The 26,222-nt window shown below is 37.2% G+C and overlaps 1 protein-coding gene across 7 annotated transcripts in view; it reads left to right on the top strand.

Moving 5' to 3' along the window:
• The window catches only part of LIN54 (lin-54 DREAM MuvB core complex component), a 76,204-nt gene that overhangs the window by 37,276 nt on the left and 12,706 nt on the right, over nucleotides 1-26,222 (top strand). For all 7 annotated transcript variants that reach the window (XM_019932844.3, XM_019932841.3, XM_019932840.3 and 4 more), the window contains exons 5-7: nucleotides 20,130-20,346; nucleotides 25,280-25,353; nucleotides 25,721-25,918. In XM_019932844.3, the coding sequence (XP_019788403.1) occupies nucleotides 20,130-20,346; nucleotides 25,280-25,353; nucleotides 25,721-25,918 (489 nt within the window). The remainder of the gene's footprint in view (nucleotides 1-20,129; nucleotides 20,347-25,279; nucleotides 25,354-25,720; nucleotides 25,919-26,222) is intronic.

Genomic DNA, 26,222 nt, shown 5'->3' with positions numbered 1-26,222 from the left:
TCCCTCCCGGCTAGCCATGGTGCAATAACCCCCTGCAGGCTGTGTTCACGCTGCCAACCCCAGTCCCGAGGCTCAGCTCCCAGCCCCACCCACCCGGGCTGGTGAGTGCCGAGTCGGCACCTGTCCTCTGTGCAGGAATCTCCCCGCTTTGCCCTCCGCACCCCTGTTGCTGCGCTCTCCTCCGCGGCTCCGAAGCTTTCCCTCTCCGCCACCCGCAGTCTCCGCCTGCGAAGGGGCTTCCTAGTGTGTGGAAACCTTTACTCCTTCACAGCTCCCTCCCACTGGTGCAGGTCCAGTCCCTATTCTTTTGTCTTTGTTTTTTCTTTTTTCTTTTGCCCTACCCAGGTACTTGGGGACTTTCTTGCCTTTTGGGATATCTGAGGTCTTCTGCCAGCATTCAGTAGGGGTTCTCTAGGAGTTGTTCCACGTGTAGATGTATTTCTGGTGTATCTGTGGGGAGGAAGGTGTTCTCCGTGTCTTACTAGTCCGCCATCTTCCCCATCCTCTAAATCTTCCATCTTACTAGTTACTTTTTCTTTTTCCCATCTGTTTTTTTTCTTTTTTAAATATTTATTTGTTTATTTATAATTTATAAGTTTTTTATTTTGGCTGTGCTGAGTCTTAGTTGCAGCATGCGGGATCTTTAGTTGCGGTACAAGGACTTGTTAGTTGCGATATGTGGGCTTTTTAGTTGCGGCATGCGAGATCTAGTTCCCTGACCTTGGATGGAACCTGGGCCCCCTACATTTGGAGTGGGACCAGCAGGGAGGTACCTCTTTTTCTTTAATTCTTTTTCTGCCTTTTTTTGGGAGCAAATTGAGTATTTTTTGTGATTCTATTTTACCTGCACTATTGGCATATTATACTTTAATTTTTTTTTTTGGTTGCACTCAAGTCAAATATAAATTTTTGACTTATCACAGTTTACCTTCAAATTTATATCCCTTCGTGTAGGGTGAGAACCTTATATCGAGTGCTCCCAATTCCTCCCTCCCATCCTTTGAGCTATCATTATTAAACATTTTACTTTTACATGTTATAAACTCCATATGATTTTACTGTTTTTGCTTTACACAAAATTACCTTTTAAAATGATTAAAAATTAAGAAAAACAAATCCTGTGTTTATTTTCATTTGAACTGAATCCTACATATGCTTTCTTTATGTAGGCCCCGATCTCTGTCTGGTATCAAACTCCTCCCTAAAGAACTTTCTTTGATGTTTCTTTTAATGAAAGCTGCTTATAAGAAATTCTTTCAGCTTTTGTTTGCCTGAAGAAGTCTTATTTTGCCATTATTTTTGAAAGATATTTCTGCTGGGTAAAAGATTTTTGGTTGTCAGTTTTCTCCATACTTTAAAAATGTCAGTTCATTGACTTCTAGATTGCATAATTTCTGCTGAGAAATAATGTTGTAATTTTTGTCTATTTTCTCCCTGTATATAATGTCTTTTTTTTCCTTTTCCTAGCTGCCGTCAAGATTTTCTCTTCATATTTGGATTTCTGTCGTTTGACTATTATGTGTCCAGATGTCTGTTTTGTTGTTGTTCTTTTCTTTTTAAAATATATATTTGTCTTGATTTTAAAGCTTCTCAGACCTTTGATTTATTGTCTTTTATTTTTGGAAAACTTTTGACCATATCTCTTCAAATCTTCTTCTGCCTTGTTTTTTCTCTCTTTTCATTCTAGAACTCCAGTTTCAAAAATGTTAGACTGAGATAGTTCCGTAGCTCTTAGATGCTCTGTTCTGCCCCCCCCCCAGCCCCCGCCACTCCTTTTTCTTTGTGTTTCAGCTTGGATAATTTCTATTGACCTATCTTCAAATTAATTGTTTCTTTCCTCAATTGCGTGGAGTCTACTAAAGGGTCCATTGAAGGACTTCTTCATCTCTGATCATTGTGTTTATTCTATTTCTAGCATTTCCATTTGGCTCTTTTTTATAGTTTCCATTTCTCTGCTGCATTTCCCCTCTGTTCATTGCAGTTGTCTTCGTTTCCTACTAGGTCTGTTAACATATTAATCGTAGTTATCTTAAAGTCCTTATCTGATGGTTGCAACATCTAGGTTATCTTTAAGTCTGGCTTTCATTTTAGAATGGCCATCTAGGCTATTTTTTTTTTTTAAAGCTTATACATCTAAGGTGGGGAAACTATATTCTATGAAAGGTAGATAACTTAGCACAAGGAGTGAAGCTGGGCTGTTGATTCATATCAAATCTGATCAGAAAGACTTCAGGATAGTTAAACTTCTGGATAACTGAAGTTCAAAAATGGTAAAAGTCTGCAGAGCTTGGGTCCTGGAAAATTGGATTAAAGAATTGAGGGTTAGAAACCTCAAAACCCTTTCTTTCTCACTAATTTGGTCTTAGAGTAAGTAAATATTTCAAAATGTCAGGCCTGTCACACTTTATGTAATGTTGATGGGTTCTTTTTTTTCCTGACTATCTTTATAATGAACATGAATACGTCTTCAAAATATACTACTCTTTTAAGAGTCTATGCAAATTATCCTGGACATCCTTGAATACATCTTATACATACTTCTTGTCAGTTTTTCTCTTCTACCCAGGGGAGTGCTCTTCTTTTTTGGCCTTATTTGGCAAACAGATTTTTCCTGTTTGCCCTGCCTATGGTAAGTAATTGAATCATCCCATAGCCATTTAGGATGCAGAATGTACTTAACTCCCAGGGGAGGAACTTCAGAGCATAAGCTATGTGCAAATGGTTTAAGAAAAGTTTCTTACTTCTCTGAAATCTATGACCAGTATAACTTATTGAACTCTTTCTACTTCTAGGTCTTTTAGCTTGGGTAGAATTCTATAAAGCTTCTATAATTAAATTCTAGATTCAACATTTTACTATAGTTGCTTCATCATTTATTTATACATCCCTCTATCCAACTTTTTTTTTTTTTTTCCGCTGTACGCGGGCCTCTCACTGTTGTGGCCTCTCCCGTTACGGAGCACAGGCTCCGGACGTGCAGGCTCAGCGGCCATGGCTCATGGGCCCAGCCGCTCAGCGGCATGTGGGATCTTCCTGGACCAGGGCACGAACCCGTGTCCCCTGCATCGGCAGGCGGATTCTCAACCACTCACTGTGCCACCAGGGAAGTCCTATCCATCTTATTTTTAAAATGCATTTCAGAGTAAGTTGCACATGTTCAGTATATGTCTCCCCAAATATTCCATCAAGCATACCATTAACTAGAATTCACTACTTGTTTAGAGGGTTTTCTTTTTCCTTTTGAGGTAAAATTCACATATACTGAAATATGCAAATCTTAAACATTTGGATGTTTTCAGCTAAAATGCATATATCTATGCAACAAAAAAAACCTCTGTTAAGATAAAGAACATTATCACCTCAAGAAGTTAACAATTAAAAATTTTTTTTTCCTATTTCTGAATGTATTAGGGTAAACAGTGCACCTGTCATTTGATAGGTTTTGGTAAAAAGCCTTTATTACCTATTTCCTAGAAACTGAGAAGCAAACAACTGCAGATTATTAATTCTTTTGCTTGTAGTTCAGAGTTTCCCTTTTTTTTTCCCTAATAAATTGAAGGAGGACATAAGTAAGTTTACAGATCATTAAAAATAATTTTTGATGGTAGAATACAATGTGATTTTTGTATAAAACTCAGGATTTCCAGGTATTAATGTATATTATTACAATAAATATCCTTCTGTTCATATAAACTTATTTGTGAAAATAATGTTTTTCACTATTTATAAAAACACAGGAATAGAATGGATGCTGAAATGTCTAGTGATGTGAAGTATTCATTTATGGATACAGGAAGTAATCTTTTAAAATGAGTCTGATCATCTTATTGAAAGATGCATTTCAATAAAGTCTTTTTATATTGTAATAATCACAATTTGTAATATATTTGTTGTTTTAAGTATATACAATAATTGTATTATGAACTCAATCAAGACAAAATTATTTAACACTTAGAGCTTTACATAAATACATCTTTTTGTTTCAGAGAATTATGATAAAAGAATTTCAAGGATAAAAATGTTACACTAGAATAAAATTTTTAGAGGATATGGAATTCAAACACAAGTTCACAGAGTAAAAGGAATAATATAAATTTCTGACTGCTAAAGAGTTCTGTGTTTATATTTTTAAAAATATAATAGATACTTGTATCAAATCACTGTGTTGATTTGATTCCATTGAATGCATTTTAAAAAGTAATGTGACAGTTTTACTTTTTAAATGCTAATATTTATAATGGGCTAGAAATTACAATAAACTGAGTGAAGTTCTCAGTCTCCCTGAAGGTTATCTCCACTCCAGCCAACTGGAAGGGAAAACACATGGAAAAGCACATGTTGGGAGGCTTTTATGGACCAGACCAGATGGATGTTGCATCGTTCACTTCACTAACTAAAGCTCAGTCTTGTAGGCTTACCTTACTACAAGGGAGCCTAGGAAATATAATCTGGCTATATGCCTAGGAAGCAGAAGAGAATGTGGATTTTGGTTAGCAGTAAGCAGTCTGTAGTGTAATCATCCATATGTAGTGTAGTAGTGCTATATTAACAAAGGTAGTTGACATTAGTTAGGCAGGAAACTGGAAGCCTGAACAATAATGAAGATTTCCTGTTATAAAGAGTCACTTTTCCATTCTCCATTTTTGAGTGGCTATCAATATTTATTGAGGTCCATGTGTGCTATGTGCTGAGGCTGTGGGAACTATGGAAGAGCTTACAGTGGTTGAGCAGACAAAATTCAATGCATGTAAAACAATAATGAACAATGAAATAGATGCTAAGTTGTGTGGTATAGACAAGGTGGTATGAAGCTAAAGAGAAAAGAAAAAGAGAAGTCCTGACGTCCCTTCATTCACCACTCAGCAGTGCCTGCGCTGTGTTAGGGACTGTATTCTTTGGGGAAATAGAAGAGAGCAAAAGTAGACGTGTGGAACCTAAGGTCTACGGAGGTGTGGAAGGGAATGTGACAGAAATGAATTAAATGATATACAAAAATATAAAATTACAAAAGACATGTGATGTCACGAGATCCTATATAAGGGGATTCAACCACAGTTGGGATGATTAGAGAAGGCATCCCTGAGCTAAGGGTTTTTTATGGGTAGAATTAGAGTGGATGTCAGCCACAAGAGTGAAGGACTAGAGGTAATTATACATATGATGAACACATATGTATACGTATGAGAGTACATACACACAGAGTACTAAGACAACTACTCTGATTAGAATTAGTAATCCTTTGCAGGGAATGGAGAACATAAAAAGATATGTTTAGATCATGGATAATTTTCAAAAGCAAGCAAATTTAAACTTAATTTTGTCATTAAATGGAGACTCATGAAATGTTTCTAAGGCAACAAGAGATATAATAAGAGTATGAAAGTGAAGTTTGCAAAAAAATTACTTAGGCAGTGTTCGTGTGGTAGATTCAAGGCAGGTAGAGACGAATCATAAAGCTGATTTTGAATTTGTTTTGCAAATATCCAGGCAAGAAGTGATATGAGCAATGACAGTATTGGAAAGTTGAGAGTTAGAACAGTTTTGGGACAGAGGTTTCAGAAGTTGATAGCTTCTTCTTTTGCTGTGAAGCTCTTAAATGTTTGAGTTAGGGGATGGTCCAGTGAGTACAGTTTGAAGTGAAGGGAATCTGTTTTCCTGATAAACTTTAACACAGGTGGTAAGATTGATAAGAGTGAGAGTTGAGGTGACTGCAGGTTGTAAGGTCCCATTGATTCTGTCGCCTGAATTATTTTGTACATATGTAGCTTCTCATGTCAGCACCCATTAGCCAGGATAAAGGAGTAGAAGGAGTAAATGACTGAGAATTTACTTCTTTTCTATGTTATTATATTGTTTTTGTTTTTATGCTTTTATAATTATGTTGTTTGAATACCTGTGGGGTCCTGTTGCTGTATTAACAGCTTTTTTACTATAGAAATTTAAAATATATTTAAAAAGTTAGAATAGTAAAATTAACTCCCATGTACCCTTCATCCAACTTTGGAATTATCCACTTAATCTTGTTACCATCTTTAACTCTCTTCCCACTTTTTTTTTTTTAAAGTAAATCATGTCATTTTATCTGTAGATATTTCTTTATGTATATAAAAGATAAGGACACTTTTTTTTTAACTTATCCACATTCCTTTAATGCCATTAAATACCTAGTTAATTCACATTTCCCCAATCATCTTAAATTTTTACAGTGTGTTTGAATTCGGGATTCAGATAAGTTTGTGACTGATTGATATTTCTCTTACTTTCTTCATTTTCCTTTTTTCCTCTTGCCTTTAAAAAAAACATCAAGGGGCTTCCCTGGTGGCGCCGTGGTTGAGAGTCCGCCTGCCGATGCAGGGGACACGGGTTCATGCCCCGGTCCAGGAAGATCCCACATGCCGCTGAGCGGCTGGGCCCATGAGCCATGGCCGCTGAGCCTGCGCGTCCGGAGCCTGTGCTCCACAACGGGAGAGGCCACAACAGTGAGAGGCCCGCGTACCGCAAAAAAACAAAACAAAACATCAGGTTGTTTATATCCTGTAGTTTTTCATAGCCTGGAGTTTGCTGGTTGCATCCCTATGGTGCCGTTTAGTTTTGAGAATTTTTGGAATAGAACTCAGATGGCTCCTACATCTTTAGACCTTAGCATGTGTTTCGCAGGTATTTTCTCCCAGTCTTTGACTTGTCTTTTTATTCTTTTAACAGTGTCTTTTACAAAGCAGAAATTTTTAATTTTAATGAAGTTTGCCTTATCAACTTTGTCTTTCATGGACTGTACTTTTGGTATTGTATCTAAAAAGCCATCACCAAATCCAAGGTAACCTAATTTTTCTCCTATTATCGTACAGGAGATTTATAGTTTAGTTTTATAGTTTTAGGACCATGATCCATATGTGACAGATGTTAAGATTTGTGTTGAAATTCACATTTTTGCATGTGAATGTCCTGTTGTTCCAGCACCATTCGTTGAAAAGACTATCCTTTCTCCATAGAATTGCCTTTGCTCCTTAGAGATGAGTTGACTGTATTTGTGTGGGTCTACTTCTGTGCTCTCCTGTTTATCAGTCATTTTTAGTCTTTGCCAAGCTGATTAAAATATCTCACATAGATTTGTATTTTTAAAAATTGTTCATATTTTTGTGTCTTCTGGACTCCTCTTCTGAACTCTGATGCCCTTTGGGTGGTTTGTCTTTTTTTTTGCTTGCTTGACGTATTAAGGAAAGTACTCCTTTGTTATCAATGTGGTTACAAACATTTTTCCCAGTTGGCGTTGTCTTTTTTTTCTTGCAGACATTCTGCACATTAAATTTGTCAAAATAGTGTCTTCAAGTATGAATTTTGAGTTTTTGAGCTATGCTTAGATAAGTCTTCCTTACTCCAATATTTTAAAATATTTATCCATTAAAAAATCATTATTTGGTTTTACTTTATGTAATTATTTTACATATAATATTCTTTTACTACAAATTAAGTACAAGAACAGATAGACTTATTCTTGTTTTTTAAACTTCATGGAATGGTTCAATTAATATTAGCCTCTGTATCAGTTTGATCCTGACTGATTTTTATAACCCATCTTGCAAGGTGGGTATCTAATTTTTGTATTGTGGTAAAATAATGCAACATAAAAATTACCATCTTTATGTACATTTTTCAGTGTTCAGTTCAGTGGTATTAAGTGCATTCGTATCGTTGTGCAATCATCTCTACAGTCCATCTCCAGAGCTCTTTCCATCTTGGAAAACTGCAACTCTAAACCCATTCTTCGCTCTCCCTAGCCCTTGGCAGTCACTATTCTACTTTCTGTCTCTGTGATTTTGGCTACTCTGCTTCATAAAACTGGGATCATACATTATTTGTCCTTTATTTGTGATTGGCTTATTTTACTTAGCATAATGTCCTCAAAGTTCACCAGTCAGAATTTCCTGCCTTTTTAAGGCTGAATAATATTCCATTGTATGTGTATATTCATTTGTGGATGAACACTTTAGCTCGTGTGAGTAATGTTGCTATGAACATGAGTGTACAGATACCTCTTGGAGACCCTGCTTTCAATTCTTTTGAATGTATACCCACAAGCTGAATTTCTGGATCATATGGTAATGCTATAATATTTAATTTTTTGAAGAACCACCATACCGTTTTCCACAATGGCTGTACTGTTTTACATTCCCATCAATAATGCACAAGGGTTCATATTCTTCATATCCTTGCCAACACTGTTTTTCTTTTTCTTTTTGTCTATTCTCCATTTATTTATTGAAACTGGACTTTGGCGGGGGGTGGGAAATAGCAGTATTGAAAATGCCCTGGTTCTTTTGTTACATCCAAGAAGCTCTGCTAAGATACTCAGTGAGAGCATTTACGGATGAGATAAAGGGGGGCCTATGAAATCCTGAAATTGCAGGCTGAATTCTATATGCTTTTGTGCCTTTTCCTGGAGAAACTTCCATTGATTTAATTAGATTATGGGGAGTGGTGGGAAAGGGCAGAACAGGAAAGAAAGAGGGGAGGGAAAGAGGCGCATACATGGTGGGAGAAGGCAGCGCTGTGAGGTTAGGTTAGGGAATTCGCATCTGGATGCTGCGGCCCCAGGTGCGCGTCTACCTGCAGGTCGTGGCGCCATGCGGTGCATTCCTGCCCGCCGACGCTGGAGGGCGCGCCCGCGCACAGCCCGCCACGCACGGACCCCGGAGACGCTCAAAGGGGCCGACAGGGGGCGCTGTAAAGGACGGAGGGAGCCCAACCCGGAGACTCTGATCCCAGCCACCTTCCCGGTGGAGGGAGGCTCTGCGGCCCTGGGTCTGGTGGGCGGGGCCGGAGGGAGGTTTTCCTTGTGCACTGGGGGAAGAGACCCCACCTCTTCCAAATCCTGAGGTCGCCTTTTGCTTTGGGGGCACTGGAGGGAGCATTGCCCCGAGTCCAGTGACCTTTGCAAAATCGTCTCAGGTTGTCTCGGAGGCAGGTGTCCCTGGATTGCAATCTCAGCTCTTCACTTCGCTGTGTGACCTTGGACAAGGAATCCACCTCTCTGAACCTCAGTTCCTTCCACCCCTAAAATGGGAATAATGACCATGCCCAGATGGTACAGCCGGGGCAAGAATTAAATGAGACCCTGTGCCTGCAGGGTACCCACGTAGCAGGGCACCTGGTACATGGTAAATTCTCAAACTACTATCTTACTATTATTAGTATTACCTATCATTGTTACTACAGTATTACTATATGATTACTATTACTGTATTACTATATTATTGTATTTATACATTGGGCTGCAGTTTGGCCATTCTAGATATCTGTTTCAAAAGACCCATGCTTTTGGTTAGAACACGTAGTTCTAAAGCTTTTCAATCTTTTCCATTCTTAAAAGTTATCCAAGGGACTAAAGTGTTTCTGTTTTTGTGCAATTCACTCCCATGCCATTGAATTTCACCCCATTTAAATTGATCTGACCAAAATACCTCTGTGGGCAGAGCGATCAGATGAAGACTCAGGATTGCTGGCTTGAAAGATTCCTGCCAGCTTCTTGCAGGAAAGAGAAAGAAAAGCCAGCCTCTTCAAGGATAACCCCAAAGGCCATGTGGCCCAAAGGCCCCAGGCTGGGAGGCAGGCAGTCTGGGTTCCGATTCTGGTTCTGCCCGCGTGACTTCAGCAGGGTGCTCCGTCTCTGAATGTGTGCTCAGCTGGACACGAGGAGGTCAGTGGATTCGCATCCTTTTGGTTCCTGCAGCTGTGATGACCTGGCTCCTGGTTCTCCCTTACCTATTAGAAGAGTCTGGTATTTGCACGGATGCGTGGGTCCGAAGAAGGAGAAACCAGCCGTTGCCAACCTCAAGGGGAGGACATGGATTCACAAAGTCCTCTGTTGGACTTAAGTTCAGCCACTGCCCACACATGACCTTGGCAAGTTACTCCTTATTCCTGCCCCAGGGGTCAGCATGTGGTGACATTCAGGGTTGGACACGTGTCCTTCAACCTTCACTTTCAGCTGGAGTCCCAGCCCGAAGCCCTGCAGAGAGAGAGGTGGCCAGAGGGGTCCATCAGCTGGAGCTCAGGGTCACCAGGGACCATGTTATGAAGGGAAAAGTGCCCAGCACTGATTGAAGTCAGGCTCCGGTCAAAGGCAAGTCCACCTTCCTCTATGGAACTCTTCTCCAGCTGAGCAAGGTCACAGTGCCCTCTGCAAGGACTCTGGATAACCTAAGACTGGGTTCATGTCGAAGTCCATCCCTCTCTAGCTGTGCAAAGTTGATGTGATGGCCTAACCTCTGAACCTCAGTTTCCTCCACTGGAAAATGAGGGTGTTGATTCTCCAAACTGATGGCACAAACATCACCCATGGAGCACTCCCCCACCCCGCCCTCTCACTGTGCTCGGGTTTAGATGCTTCAGTCCTGGTGTTGCTTTCTTCTTCTCCGTAATCAGGAGAACTGATACATTCTGTCCACCATCAAAGCTGAAGGTCAGGAGTTTAAATTGTGAACTAAGCTCCAAGATAAATGTGTCTCTGCACCCCAATGTTCATAACAACACTATTTACAATAGCCAAGACAGAGAAGCAACCTAAGTGTCCATCAACAGATGAATGGATTAAAAAGATGTGGCACATATGTATAGTGGAATACCACTCAGCCATAAAAAGGAACGAAACAATGCCACTTGCAGCAACTTGCATGAACCTAGAGACTATCACATTAACTGCAAGTCAGACAGAGAAAGACAAATACCATGTGATATTGCTTATATGTGGAATCTAAAAAAAATGATACAAATGAACTTATTTACAAATTAGAAATAGACTCACAGACAGAAAGCAAACATATGGTTACCAAAGGGGAAAGGAGGGGGAGGGATAAAGTAGGAGTTTGGAATTAACAGGTACACACTACTATATATAAAATAGATAAACAACAAGGTCCTACTATACTGCACAGGGAACTATATTCAATATCTTGTAATAACCTGTAATGGAAAAGAATCTGAAAAAGAATCGATTCATATTATATTATATTATAACTGAATTACTTTGCTGTACACCTGAAACCAACACATTTCAAATCAACTATACTTCAATTTTTAAAAAGGATACAACACTTTTTCTGATAGTAGCCATCCTAATGGATGTGAGGTGGTACATCATTGGAGTTTTCATTTGCATTTCACTAATGATTAGTGATGTTTGAGTATCTTTTCATGTATTTATTGGTCATTGTATATCTTCTTTGGAGAATTGTCTATTCAAATTCTTGGCCCATTTTTGAATTGATTTGTTTGAGTTCTAGAAGTTCCCTATATATTCTGGAACTTAATCCCTCATCAGATATATGATTTGCAAATTTCTCCTATTCTGTGAGTTACCATTTTACTCTGTTGACAGTATCTTTTGAGACCCAAAGTTTAAAAATTTTTAGGAAGTCCGATTTGTCTGTGTTTTCTTTTCTTGCCTGTGCCTTTGGCATCATCTAATAAGTCATTGCCAAATGCAATATTGTGAAGCTTCTGCCCTGTGTTGTCTTCTAAGAGTTTTCTAGTTTTAGGTCTTACAATTAGGTTATGGATCCCTTTTGAGTTGTTTTTTGTATATGATGTTGGGAAAGGCTCCAGCATCATTCTTTTGCATGTCGTTATCCAGTTTTCCCAGCACCATTTGTTAAGAAGACTGTCTTTTCCACATTGAATGGTCTTGGCACCCTTGTTGAAAATCATTTGACCAGGTATGCACATGTTTATTTCTGGACTCTATTCTGTTTTATTGGTTTATATGTCTGGCTTTATGCCAGTATTGGCCTTATATTTTAGGTTAAATCTTTGACCTATTTGGAATTTGTTACAAGGAATGAGTTACAGGGATTCAGCTTTTTTTTCGTCAGACTAAATGGCTAATCCATACCATTTATTAAATAACTCTCATTCTCCATTGATGCCAGATTTCATCATGAACTTTTCCAATATATGGGTCCTTTTATCTATTCCTTTGATCTTTAGCACTCTGTTCCTAGGCTAATCCCATATTTTTTGATTTACCCTATTTTGATAGTACATTTTAATCCTTAGTAGGGCTGGTTTCTGATTTGATTTTTGTTTGTTTGTTTGTTTTGGCCATGCTGCACGGCTTGCGGGATCTTAGTTCCCCCACCACAGATTGAACACGTGCCCCCTGCAGTGGAAGTGCGGAGTCCTAACCACTGGACTGCCAAGAAATTCCCTGGTTTCTGACTTTTTTAAGGCTGATGCCTTATAGAGCACATTGTCTAAACTTGCCGGATATGGTCATTTGACCCTTTTCTTGAATTCTTCCATAGATACTAACACATCACTTTAAAATTACTTATCTTTGTCACTATAACTCATGACTATGAATAAAACATAAGTTAAGTTAATATCCATGAAAAATTTGCAAATGAATACCTTAACCTATTTCATATTATTTCACCAGTCAGTAAATCAGTGTTGAAAGTTCTGGTGCCCATCTCAAGGTTTGACTCTGTCTTTAGTCACATATATTTATCTTTTCTCATTTGTCTCTTTTAGCTTGAAAGCATTTTAAAACTTTCTAATTTGATTCTTGGTAGGTTTATTTATTTTAGTAACCTAAAGTTTGGGAATTAGGATAATATAAACATAGTTTTTCCATGAAGTTAAGGTCTATAAACATTCTGTCACAGATTTTTTTTAAAAGCATATTAAGATGGAACCCTATAAATTCCTGATTTCAAACTATATTGCAAAACTATAGTAATCAAAACAGTGTGGTATTGGTATAAACAAAGATAAATTGATCAATGGAACAGAATAGAGAGCCCAGAGATAAACCCACACATATGTGATCAATTAATTTGCAACAAAGGAGCCAAGAATATACAGTGGGTGTTGGGAAGACCAGACAGCCACATGCAGATAATGAAACTGAACCACTATCTTATACCATACACAAAAATTAACTCAAAATGGATTAAAGACTTGAATGTAAGACCTGAAACTATAAAACTCCTAGAAGAAAACGTAGGAGGTAAGCTCCTTGACATTGGTTTTGGCAGTGACTTTTTGGATTTGACACCAAAAGCAAAGGCAACAAAAGCAAAAATAGGTGGGACTACATCAAACTAAAAAGTGTCTCTATAGCAAAGGAAACCATCAACAAAATGAAAAGGCAGCCTACAGAATGGGAGAAATTATTTGCAAATCACATATCTTATAAGGGGTTAAAATTCAAAACATATAAAGAACATGTACAACTCAATTAAAAAATAACCTGATCCAAAAATGGGCAGAGGAACTGAATAGACATTTTTCCACAGAAGACATACAAATGGCCAACAGGCACATGAAAAAGTGCTGAACATCACTAACCATCAGGAAAATACAAATCAAAACCACAATGAGATATCATCTCACACCAGTTAGAATGACTATTACCAAAAAGAGGAAGAAATAGCAAGTGTTGGCAAGGATGTGGAGAAAAGGGAACCTTGGTGCACTGTTGGTGGGAATGTAACTTGGTGTAGCCACTATGGAAAACAGTGTAAAGTTTCTTAAAAAAACTAAAAATAGAACTATCATATCACCCAGCAATTTCACTCCTGGATATCTATCCGGAAAAAATGAAAACACTAATTTGGAAAGATACATGCACCCCAGTGTTCAAAGCTGCAATATTTACAGTAGTCAAGACATGGAAACAACCTAAGTGTCTATCTACAGATGAATGGATAAAGAAAATGTGATACACACAACACACAGACATAGACATATATACAGTGGAATATTATTCAGCCATAAAGAAGAATGAAGTCCTGACATTTGTGACAACATGGATGAACCTCGAGGGCATTATGCTAAGTGAAATAAGTCAGACAGAGAAAGACAAATACTGTGTGATCTCATTTATATATGGAATCCAAAAAAAAAAAAAAAGGAAGAACTCATAGATACAGAGAACAGATTGGTGGTTGCCAGAGGCAGGGTGTTTGGTCGAAAAGAGTGAAGGTGGTCAAAAGGTACAAACTTCCAGTCATAAGATAAATAAGTTCTGGGGATGTAGTGTACAGCATGGTGACTATAGATAAGGTTGTATTATATATTTGGAAGTTGCTAAGAGAGTAGATCTTAAAAGTTCTCATCACAAGAAAAAAATTTATAATTATGTGCAGTGATGGATGTTAACTAAACTTATTGTGGTAATCAGTTTGCAATATATACATATCAGGTCATAATGTTGTACACCTAAAACTAATATAATATGTCAACTATATTTCAATAAAAAAGAAAAACATCAGATCCTCTTATGAAATTATGCAGAAATGAGTGACCAGTTACTTAGCTCTAAAACCTAGTCTTAAGTCATATTCTATGTAGAAATGCATATGAATTGCAACTTTAAGAGATTTCACCAATATGACTTTCAAGGTGCAGGGTACTTAGGATTCATTGTACTTCTACCATTCTTTAGCACAACTTCTGTGAAAAACTCTTTCCTGTCAGGTGTCATTACATGATACTTTCTCTTGCACCAATATATTACATTCACATTAAAAAAAAAAAGAGAGAATCGTTTTCTCCCCAAAAAGCTATTGTTAAGTAAGTTTGGGAAACACCCTGTACCATACCCATCTAGGAGTTTTGTCATGCTCATTAGCATTTTAAAGACTCTAAGAATTCCCATAGCAAAGACCTAACTTTGTTTACCTCAGGGTTTCATAATTAATGTGACAGAAGTAGGTTGTTTCATGTAATATCTGATTTTGAAGAGCTTATGTTTAATGAAACAAACGCACTATAGTAAATGCTACCCAGCCAGCATATGATTTTCTAGTAGATTAAACAAATAACAACTTAATGTCTGTTCAGAACAGCAAAATTTGTGCAGGTGTCCTAAAGCAGTATGTGAATTTCATTTAGTGGTAATATTCTCTCCATACAAATAGAGACAAAATATAAAGAAGTGTTAGGTTGCTCGCCAGAATACATACAAGATTGAGACAAACTGGAACCAAAGCTCATATGTCCAAACAATGATGTCTAGGCTGTGTTTACAAACAGAACCAAATTTCAAAGTGTACTCCCAACCCCCCCAAAAAAAGCAAACATATTTATATGGAATCCCACAAATTCAGTGTTTGGATATTGGTTGAGCTGTCTGTCAATCTCCAACTTCACCAAATAGGAATCCTCATTTACAGAACAGGAAGAGTGTTTTATTTTTCCCTTTTTTTAAAAAAAATTACCAAAAAAAAAAAAAAATTAATTAAAAAAATTTTTTAGGTAAATCTTCAATTAAGCAAGGACTTCTGGTATTTGCTAATTGGAAAATAATAAAGAAATTTATTCCTGTATATAATTATGACATAAATGTGTAAATAGAAATGGCTTAGGAAATAGTACAGATTTTTAAAAAAATCTTTCAAGTCCACGTTTTTCTGGACAATTACCAATACATGTTAAATGTAGCTATTTTGAATTTAAATTAAGATATTTGCTTTTTAACCCAGCTGTCAAGGGTGTAAATCAGGAAATAGCAATAACTGAATATTTCTCTTGAATGTACATGAACTGTTTTTCTGGTAATGTGGTATGTTCAGAGAGGCATTCACATGGAGTTTCTCAGGCTACTTTACTTCAAGTAAGGTACCAACTTGTGAATTCTCAAAGCAGTTAAGTGTAGTATTCAAATGCTTTTGTCTTTTACAAAGTTGGTAGCTTTTATATGTTACTTAGTATTTTAGGTGTTAAAAAATGTGGTTGCCAAGAGTTAGGGTTATAATTATAAAGGGAAGTGCAAGAGAGTTTCTTTGTGGTGATGGAACAATTTTGTATCTTGATGGTGATGTAGGTTACATGAATTTATACAGTCTTTAGTGTACATCCAAAAAAAAGTCTGTATAAAAACTGGTAAAATCTGAATAAGGTCTGTTGTGTGGTTTAGTTAATAGTATTATACTAAATGTCAATTTACTGTTTTTCATAATGTCCTATGGTTATGTGAGATGTTTTTCTTTTGGGGAAAGTGTACATGGGAACATTGTATTAGTTTTGCAACTTGTGAAATCTAAAATTATTTTAAAGTTTAAAAAAATGCTATTTATACTTCTATTCAGTATACTAACCGATTAAAAAAATACTTTCATGTTTCTTAGAGCCAGATGTGCAACTTTAGTTTTTAACAGAGTTCTTGAGGACTAAATGCTATTTACTTATATTCAGTCATTTAGTAACTGTTCATTAACTGTCTACAGTTGGAGGCATTACAGTGTCTTAAGAAAATGGGCTTTGGAATTGGCTCTGGTTCAAATCCAGGCTCTGCTACTTTTAGCTGTGTGAACTTGGGGAAGTTACTAAATCTCTCTGAGCTTCAGTTTCTCCATCTATAATGGGCATAATGATAATGATACACACTTATTGAGCATTATAATACGTGATGAGTTATTATTTGCACCGTATATAATTTAACTCATTTAATCCTTATAACAATCCTATGAGAAAGGTGCCATTTTAACATTGTCAAATGAGGCAACTTAGGCACAGAGAAGCTAAGTTACTTGCACAAGGTCACTCAATTGGGAAATGCTGGAACCTAGATTAAAACTCAGTTGGATTTTCTGTTTTTGCTATACAGAACTAGCTTGTTGATGACCAAGTGTCCCACCAAGAACAACTAAAAAGAAAAATAAAATTTAATTAAAAAATTTGTTTGAAGGTTTTTGAGACCTACCAGGGGAGCCAGGACATTATAGGCCACCATCCTGAAGTCACGGGAAGCCTAGAGAAGTTGCCTGGTGTTCAGTGTGACCCTTCCCCTTAGGGCATTTGCTGATTTGTAAGTTGTGGCTGAGAGACTGAGAAGATGAGCAGAAAGTGGTCCCAGAAAGTTGGGGAGCTGAGCAGACCTGTCAGTCTTATAGACCTTGTAGACAAAACTTTGGGTTCAGGCGCCAACAAGGAGGAGGAAGCCTGGTAGATACTGGAGTCTTGGTTGGGGGAGGAGTGAACCAGAAATGGACAAGGCCTCCCAAAGATTGAAGCTCAGCTTCTAATCAGCTCAGTTTGTTATTGGTTTAGGGTAATCTGCCCCTACTCTTAACTGCCTGCCAGAAGCCGAAGTGAATGCTTTCTGGAGAAATATAAAATCATTCTAAGCCTCAAGTTATTTACTTAATTTTCCACAAACGAAGTCTGGCACTTAGTCAGAAATCATTAGGCATATCAGGCAACCAGACCAAATTATTCAAAACGGAGAGGTATAAGTAGTGGAGTTATCAGATTTGCTTTTTAAATAAGATTAATATATTCAGAAATTTATTTAACAAGATGAAGAACTTCAGCAGAGAATTAGAAACTATAAAAAGGAATCAGGTGTATATTTTCAAACTGAAAACTGAGATTAAGAATTCAGTAGATGACTTTATCAAGCAAAAGAGAGATTATAAAAAAGGATTAGACATTTTTTGAGAACCAAAGTGTAGAGAATTTCTCATTAGCAGACCTGCACTTAAGAAAATCCAAAGTGCGTTCTTTAGGCAGAAGAAAAATGATCCCAAATGGAAGCACAGAAAGGATATAGAAAGGACAGAAAGGGTAAATTTGTGGGTATATCTAAATGAATGTCTTATAGAGTTTAAACTATATGGAGAATTAAAGAATACTTAATGGTAGCACAAAGATGGGGCAAGAATAAATGATGTTAACGTTCTATGGTTCTTTTATTGTCTTGGTGATGTGTAAAGTACTAATTTAATTCCTACATTGAACATTGTAATCTCTAGGGCAACTACTATAATAGTAACATAATGTATAAATAACAAGCTACCACAGAGGAAATGAAATAATGAAACATTTGACACTAACGCAGGCAAAAAAGGAGAGAAAAAGGAACAGAAGAGGACAGGTGGTTCAAATAGGAAACAGTACAACGGTAGATTTAAATCCAAATAGTTAATTAACTATGTTAGATGTAAATAGACGTATACTGATAAAAAATATAGTCAGATCTGGTTTTGTTCTAAAAGAGCCCTGGCGGTCCAGTGGTTAAGACTTCGCCTTCCAATGCTGAGAGTGTGGGTTCGCTCCCTGGTCAGGGAGCTAATATCCCACATACCTGGCAGCCAAAAAACCAAAACATAAAACAGAAGCAATATTGTAACAAATTCAATAAAGACTTAAAAAAAAAAAGGTTCACATCAGAAAAAGAATCTTTAAAAGAGCCGGTTATTTACAGCTTGTAAGAGTTGTAGCTTGAAGTTTAGGATACAGAAAAGTTGAGGGAATTCCCTGGCGGTCCGATGGTTAGGGCTCTGCTCTTTCACTGCCGTGGCTTGGGTTGGATCCCTGGTTGGGGAACTAAGATCCCGCAAGCCGCACAGCATGGCCAAAAACAAACAAACAAAAAAGAAATGTTGAACGTAGAGTTGGAAAAAGGGTATACTGTGCAAACTTAACTAAACCAGCCCTGGTTCTTGTACCATGCTGTACCTAGCTCATAATTTGGTTGCTAGATTTAAATCAGATAATCTTAGAGGTTTCAAAAGCAATGTCCTCTGTATGTGTTAGGTACCCAGTAAATTTAACTATTACATCTGAGGCATCTTGTTTCTTTTTTTTAAATATAATGTTTTTCTTATTAAAGAAAATTTTCAACTGAAGTATAGTTGATTTATAATGTTGTTAGTTTCAAGTGTACAGCAAAGTGAGTCAGTTATACATATATATATTCTTTTTCAGATCCTTTTCCATTATAAGTTATTATAAGATATTGAATATAGTTCTCTGTGCTATACAGTAGGTCTTTGTTGTTTATTTTATATATAGTAGTGTGTAAACTCCTAGTTTATCCACCCCCCTTCTCCTACCTTGTTTCTTAAAATAGTATTCTTTTTTCATTTTGAGTCGATAGACCAAGGACAATGTCTCTTGTACCATTGTACGCATCTGACTCATAGGTTGCTTGATTTTTCAGTAGCTTCCATATATACACATTTTATCCCTTTTCAAGTTTTATGTTTTCATTTAACTCACCATCACAGCTGTTATCTCTTATCTTTATTTAAAATCTATTCTGTGGTGCCTCTGCCTACTGATAATGTATGAATTATTTTATGCTGAAGTAATCTACTTTGAGTATTATCTATAGAGTTTCCAAACAAATGACATTCTTCCTTTTTTCCCCTGTACTTTTATGAAAATGTTCAAATTCTTCAGAATTATTCTTTTATAAATTATCATCCATATAATGAATATAGGTTTCCTCAGTCATGTCACCTGTCTTTTGGCATGAGGGCTTTTTGAAGAATAGGTAGTCGTGTAATTATTTATAAAATAATACCATAGAACTAATTAGAGAATCCTGTCTGGATCTTTGCTTTGTATGACAGTCTGTCGTACATTGGTTAAACATCAATTGGAGACATCTTAAAAGGCTTTTGTTCTGTTCTGCTTTTGATGTTTCATTTAGCTTTCTGGGAAGTCACATTGCTTTTTGTTGGACTGAAGGAAAGGATTAAAAATGATTAAAATGATTATATTGAGTCAGATCTGAATTAGATCTGAATCCAAAATTAGTTTCCCTAGAAAACCAAAACAGTGGTAATTTTGGATTGAATTTGGCCTTCTCCCCATAGGTTAGTGGGTACATTTGTATCTGTGGAATATTATAAGCCTTTCAGAATTGGCTAGACTTAATGAGGGCTTTTCTTTGGGGTTTCTTCCTCTTTTAGGACATGTGAAAATGAAATTTGCCGTAGTTAATTTGGTGGATAGCAGTAAAACCAAATATCTGTGTCCTTTCTTTCTGAATATGAGGCTTAATACTGAAAGTTTTAAAATAACCTTTTTCTTATAAATTTTAACTGATGTTAACAAAACTGTGTGAGTTTTTGCAATTTAAGTAATAGTTTCTTCATAGCAAGTCATCTGACCTGGACTGTCAAGGAAGTTAACTACTAGGGATGGTAGAACTCATTAATTTTGGTTTCACTCCTATATTTATTACTATTCATTTCTCTTTGAACAGGTTGTTCCTTTCAACAGCTTTTGATGAAATTCAGGAACATACTTTTTTACTTGAGCAATTGTCATGAGTAAAAATGAAGTAGGAAAATAAAATCGCAGATTAATGAGAGCCATGTTGTATTGTTCACTAGGCAGTGAAATCAGCTGTGCAGACCATCACTGTTGGAGGAGTGAGCACATCACAATTTAAGACAATTATTCCTCTGGCAACTGCTCCCAATGTCCAGCAGATTCAAGTGCCTGGAAGCAAGTTTCATTATGTCCGACTTGTTACTGCCACAACAGCCAGTAGCTCAACCCAGCCAGTTAGTCAGAATCCCAGTACAAACACTCAGCCTCTTCAGCAAGGTTAGTAACCATTTTTTTAAAAACAATAATTAATGCTTTGAACATTATTATAGAAATTGGTCCTTTTCTTGCTGAAATCCTGATTAAGTATGGCATTTCAGCTGAGTATGAATCAGCAGCTGTTGCAGAAGGCAGTGAAATAGAATCCCAGTTGTATATAACTATAGTATTTTGTTCTGCTAGAAACTGATACACAGTGTGCTGTAATACCAGATAATCATACTTAGTCATCAATTTGTGGGTAGCCATTTTATTGCTGGTTTAAAAGCCTACATTATGCCAGTGGGATAGTTTAAATGGAACCAAATGATTTATCTTATTTTCTAAACTACAAAGCCGTCTAAACTACACAAGGTTTGGGGGTCAGTTGAAATGACCAGTAGGCAAGGTATAAATGATAAGTATGAACTTTCATCCTTTACTTATTTTGAATCTGTAATTGCTAATGAAAATCAGTTAAAATGTTTTTATTTTACTCATTGGTATTTTTCCTGAAAAGTATTCCTGTTTGTAGTCCTACTTTGTTTGTGTTTAATCCTTCCAGCCACCTGATATACATACACAGACTCAAACACATAACCTTTCTCCATATTTATCTACTTGTTAAAAAATTGAAACTGTGAAAGGATGAGGACAGTTTATATCTGGGGCCTAATTTTTTTCCTTGGAAGACTACTGCATATTCTGTCAATGTCAAAATGACGTGGCAAGTGAATGATCTATTGTTTGCTGGATGTAAATAGATGAATTAAAGACCATTTGTTTGCGCCTTCAGTTTTGTTAAGGAATCAGAGGGTTGGAGCTGTCCATTGCTGATAGCTAGTTCATCTAAGGGAAAGTGGAAGAAAAATCTTGGATTTTAAATTACTGATGGGAGAAAATGGAGGGTGCGTGAGGGAAACAGTATTTTAGTGTGTATTCTATTAAAATTAGACATAATTATGTAAAATAGTAATTATATTTTCTATTCCCTCTTTAAACTGATTTTGAAAGGAAATCTTTTATTACAGTGTTCTTAATGAGAGGAAAAATGAAATTTGCATGTACTGCTGACTGAGGAAGTCAAGTGTATATTCTCTCAGTACTTAGCAAGTGCTACTAAGTGCTACAAGTCCAATTTGCTTATATATCATAATGATATAAAGCAGTCATTAGATATAGTTGGTTATATTTTATGTGTATACACACAAATGCTGAGTATCCATTTCCAGCATAACGTTAGCACTGATTTACTCATTATCAAGCATAAGCGTTTGGTATGAGTAGAAGAGGAAGCTGAAGATCCAGGAAGAGTGGAGGAGTGGGTTGGACATTTCATAATTCTAGTGTATTTACCATTTCCTTCTTTTCCAACCTTATGTCTGTCTTTCTGCTTCTCTCTACTTCGCTGTTCTCTTTGCCTCCTAGCAATCCCTCACCCCTCTCCTGCTTCCCTGCTGCTTCCTTTTTTGCTTTCCTTCACTTTCCCTCTCTGTTCTCCCCTCTGTCTCTCTGGCTTCTCCACCTCCCTCTGTATATTCCCTCTTCCCACCTGCTCACATACATATGCCACCCATGCTATTTCCCTCATATCCACCCATATTTCCCTATTTTTGTCTTGCTCTCCTATCCCACAAAAGATCTGGGTATATGTAAAATATATTATTTCATAGGAATAATGAGTTAAATTTACAATCTTCTTTAGAGATACACTGAATAGTTGCTGTAGTTCATAAAATGTATTGATGTGTTTTTCTAAAGGCTTAATTCCCTATGAGGGATTTACTTAAATGCCAAAGGGAATTGGGCTCATCTTGTACATTTTCCCATCAAAGCCATACAAACACCAGTATTCAAACGTTCCACCATATTAATTACTGGCTGGATGGCAGGTAGCACAGTAAAAGGACCCAGAAGATTGCTTGGTTAATCTCTTTAGAATATAATCTACAATCTTGGTTAGGGAGGAAATCAATTTAAGAAATTAAAAACCCTCAAACACTTGCAGGTATGGTTTCTAAAGTTTCAAAGGAGACTGTTCTGAAAGGATTGTTCAGAATTGCTATTAAAGACCAAAAAAATTAAAGATTATGCCAGCATCTATGAAAACTGTAGTAGTGGTAATGTGGGACCATGCTCAAAAGTTGAGGAGGAAGCAACTATGCCCCAGTTTAAAAAAAAAAAGTTGAGGAGAAATCCAGACTATTGACGTAGTTATATAAGTATGACCCCCTTCCCATGTATATTTTATACTGTTCTTTTTTCTGACCACTACGTTTTCTGTTTTCTGCATTCCCCAGATTTCAGTTAAAACGCAGCATGCGTATGCCAAGCTAATGTAAACCCAGAATTCCCCAGTTTTCTAGCTCTGTGTGCGTGCGTGCGTGCGTGTGGACACTTCCCTGTCCTATCCTTATGAGAATCATCCAAGTCTCCCATGGGATGTGGATAAAGGCAGGACACACACTCCTTCCCCGTCATTTCACAGACCACCAGGAAGTTCCTGCATTTCTCTAGCTGTGCAGTTACTTCAGAATTGCTGCTTGTGTGCTCGTGAAACAGTGACTGTCATTGCCTTGTCAAGGAACAAAGTGGTATAGGGTGTCCTCTCTTCGGTGTCCCAAGCACGAATTCAGGCTTTTAATTCCTTATAGTATTGCTACAGTGGTTATTATAATCAAAACAGAACAGGAAACAATTTCAAATCGGGTATCAGATGGCATGGCACTGCTCCTGTAATTCATGGTCATACACTCTTTTTGTATAGCAACTTTATTGAGATACAGTTCTCATCTACCATAAAATTCACCCTTGTTAAATACAGTACAGTTTAGTAGTTTTTAGTATATTCAGAGATATGCGATCACCACCACTGATCATACGCTCCTTCTGGAGGTCTCCCACCTTCCCACCTACCCACTTCTCCCTAGTTTGTCACCTTGCTGCCAGGGCCTGCTCCCTTTTAGATCTGAGTACCCTCTCTCTAATGTTCTTCCAGGGCTCTCAACTTCTCGTCTTCAGCCATCAACCCTTCCATCCCCACCAGAAGTAAAAAAAAAAAATTGTTAACATTATTAACAGTCTTTCTATCCAAGGAAGTCTGTTCTTTTTCTTTTATTGTTCAGAACAGTTTGTTTGATTCAGTGTTCACAGCAGTTTAGATCCCGTTATCTCAACCTCTCTCTTTCATAGCAGGCTCTAGGCCTTTTGCATAAATAAGACCCGAAGGGATGTCCTTTCAGTCTTCTTAAATCCCTCCTTTAGACTGAGGAAGTGGCAGTAGGCAGTATTAGAAATGGTACTTCTTTTGATCCAAACATACAGGTCTAGTACCAACCTGTTTCCTGAACTTCATCACTGTATTTCTGCATGTCAGGTTTCATCTTCCCTTTAGATCAACTCATCCTTGAATTTTAAATTCTAATAGCTGTCATTTTCCCATTCACTTGAAAGCTCCATGATAACCGATTTTTTTTCCCTTGTACCTACGGTTCCTGCCGTCCTTTCACCTCCACCCTGTCTCTTGCAGCTGTTCTCTCCTTTCCATTCCCAGTGCCATCACCGCAGATTAGACTCTCATGTTTTGTACTCTTCTAACTTTCTTTGTTTCTTGCAGCTCTGTTCTATTTTACATACTGCTGCCGCGTACAGTTTCTTTTTGTGCCATTCCAATGATGTTTCCGGACATCACAGTCCTCAGAAACTTCTCATTGCCTGCTGAATTAATAATACAGATTAAATATACAGATGTCTACCCTTACATTCAAGGCCTTCAACAAAACAGCCACAGTCTGCCTTTTTTTTTTTGCCAGTGCTTGCCTACTTTAACCCTAGGTTCCAGCCAAACCGGTCTGTCCCGTAGCACTTTGTGAAGTGCCCAGCATCAAGCCTCCACTTCTCTTGCTCTGCCTCTGTGTGAACTGCCCTCCTCCAGTCTGTATGCCCACTCTGCAGCCTGACCATTGGTCAGGACTGTCTCAGACACTGTCCTCTATGCAGCTTTCCCCGTTCTCAGCCCCTGCCAGTCAGATGTATGTTCTGTCTCCTTTGCTCTCCCACAGTGCTTTCTCTTTTTTTTTTTTAATAATGTTTATTTTATTTGGATACTCATCTAATCTGCTCTACTTGAATGTAGTCTCTTTGAGCAGGTGTCTTGTACTATAGTTTCCCTGGAACACTGTCTACAGTGACATTTATGTAGCAGTAATGGTTGTAATAACAACAAGAACAATAACAGTAATGGGAACTAACGTTTATTGAACACTTACTATCTGTTGAGCACTGTTGTAGTAAATTTTCATGAATTAACATATTTATTTCTCTTACCCTGTAAGGGAGATACTATCCCTATATTGCAGATGGGGATACAGGCAAAGAGAATTTAAGTAGTTAGAAAGCAGCAGAATTGGGATTTGAACCCCCAGGGTCTTATGATTTAGGAGACTACATTCTTTTTTTTTTTAGTTTACTTTTTATTGAAGTATAGTTGAATTAAGGAGACTATATTCTTAACCTTGCTGCTATGCTGCCTTTTAGTAGTACTCTGTAAATAATGAATTGTACACAGAATTAGAAATAGTATAGAACAGCATTGTTACCCAAGTTCCTGAATGGCAGTTTTTAATTTATGCATCATTTCATCTCACTGGATTTAGTAGTGAATATATAAAGCATCTGAATACAGATTGAAGTATTTTCAGTAGAATATCTTAAATGACAGACATTCTCTCATAAAGTGGATAGACTATAGCTACCTTAGATATAAGTTCCCTAGTTAGATGGGTTAAAGAATTTTGAAAGTAACTGTCTTGATTAAAGATTCCTCCAAATAGGAAACCAGTGGAATTCTTTAAGCTGTCTCATGAGGATATCCTGAGGGAACTAAGTATCTTAAATGTTTTAAATACTATTTTCTGTAAACAAACTGTCCTTTTCCTCCCTCCTTTTTACAAAGCAAAGCCAGTGGTCGTTAATACCACCCCAGTGCGGATGTCAGTGCCACTTGTCTCAGCGCAGACTGTCAAACAAGTGAGTATCACATCACTTCTTCTCTCAGTCTCTCCCAAACAGACAATTTACTTTTAAAATTGAAAGTTAAGATTTACGTTTAAGAGATTTATTTATTTATTTATTTTTATTGAAGTATAGTTGATGGACAATATTATATAAGTTACAGGTGTACAATATAGTGTTTCACAATTTTTAAAGTTTACACTCCATTTATAACTACTGTAAAATATTGGTTATATTCCCTGTGTTGCACAGTATATCTTTGTAGCTTATTTATACATAATAGTTTGGACCTCTTAATCCCCTACGTTTAAGAGATTTATACTGAATTGAGAAACTGTGAAATTTATTTTCGTGGTCATTGACATACTTCCTTTCTTTTTAGGTTGTTCCGAAACCAATCAATCCAACTTCCCAAATAGTCACCACCAGCCAGCCACAGCAGCGGCTTATCATGCCTGCCACGCCACTGCCACAAATCCAGCCAAACCTCACGAACCTGCCACCAGGCACTGTGCTGGCACCGGCTCCAGGAACAGGGAATGTAGGCTATGCGGTGCTTCCTGCTCAGTATGTGACTCAGGTATGGGCAAAAAATTAAGTCATCGCATTTCAAAAAGTTTAATTGGGTCTAAGATGTCTAGCATTATCACATTCTAAAACTATTCAAAAACATCTAACTCAGTGTTTAGACTGTTTCCAAAACCTTGAATTGTTAATGAAAACTTCTGAGTTTATTTTTATATATCTTTAGTATTTAGAAATATACAGCACAAGTCAAGTATACAAGTCAGGCAATTTGGAGCTGAGAACAGTTTGGTAGGAGGGCAAGATCATGTAGATATAAGAGAAAATACGTTGAGTTAAAATCAGCAGAGTCCCGGGCT

This window comes from Tursiops truncatus, chromosome 5, assembly GCF_011762595.2.
Source record: "Tursiops truncatus isolate mTurTru1 chromosome 5, mTurTru1.mat.Y, whole genome shotgun sequence".
NCBI classification, from domain to species: domain Eukaryota; kingdom Metazoa; phylum Chordata; class Mammalia; order Artiodactyla; family Delphinidae; genus Tursiops; species Tursiops truncatus.
Note: the sequence above shows the minus strand (reverse complement) of the source record. Positions and strands in the feature narration are given on the sequence as shown.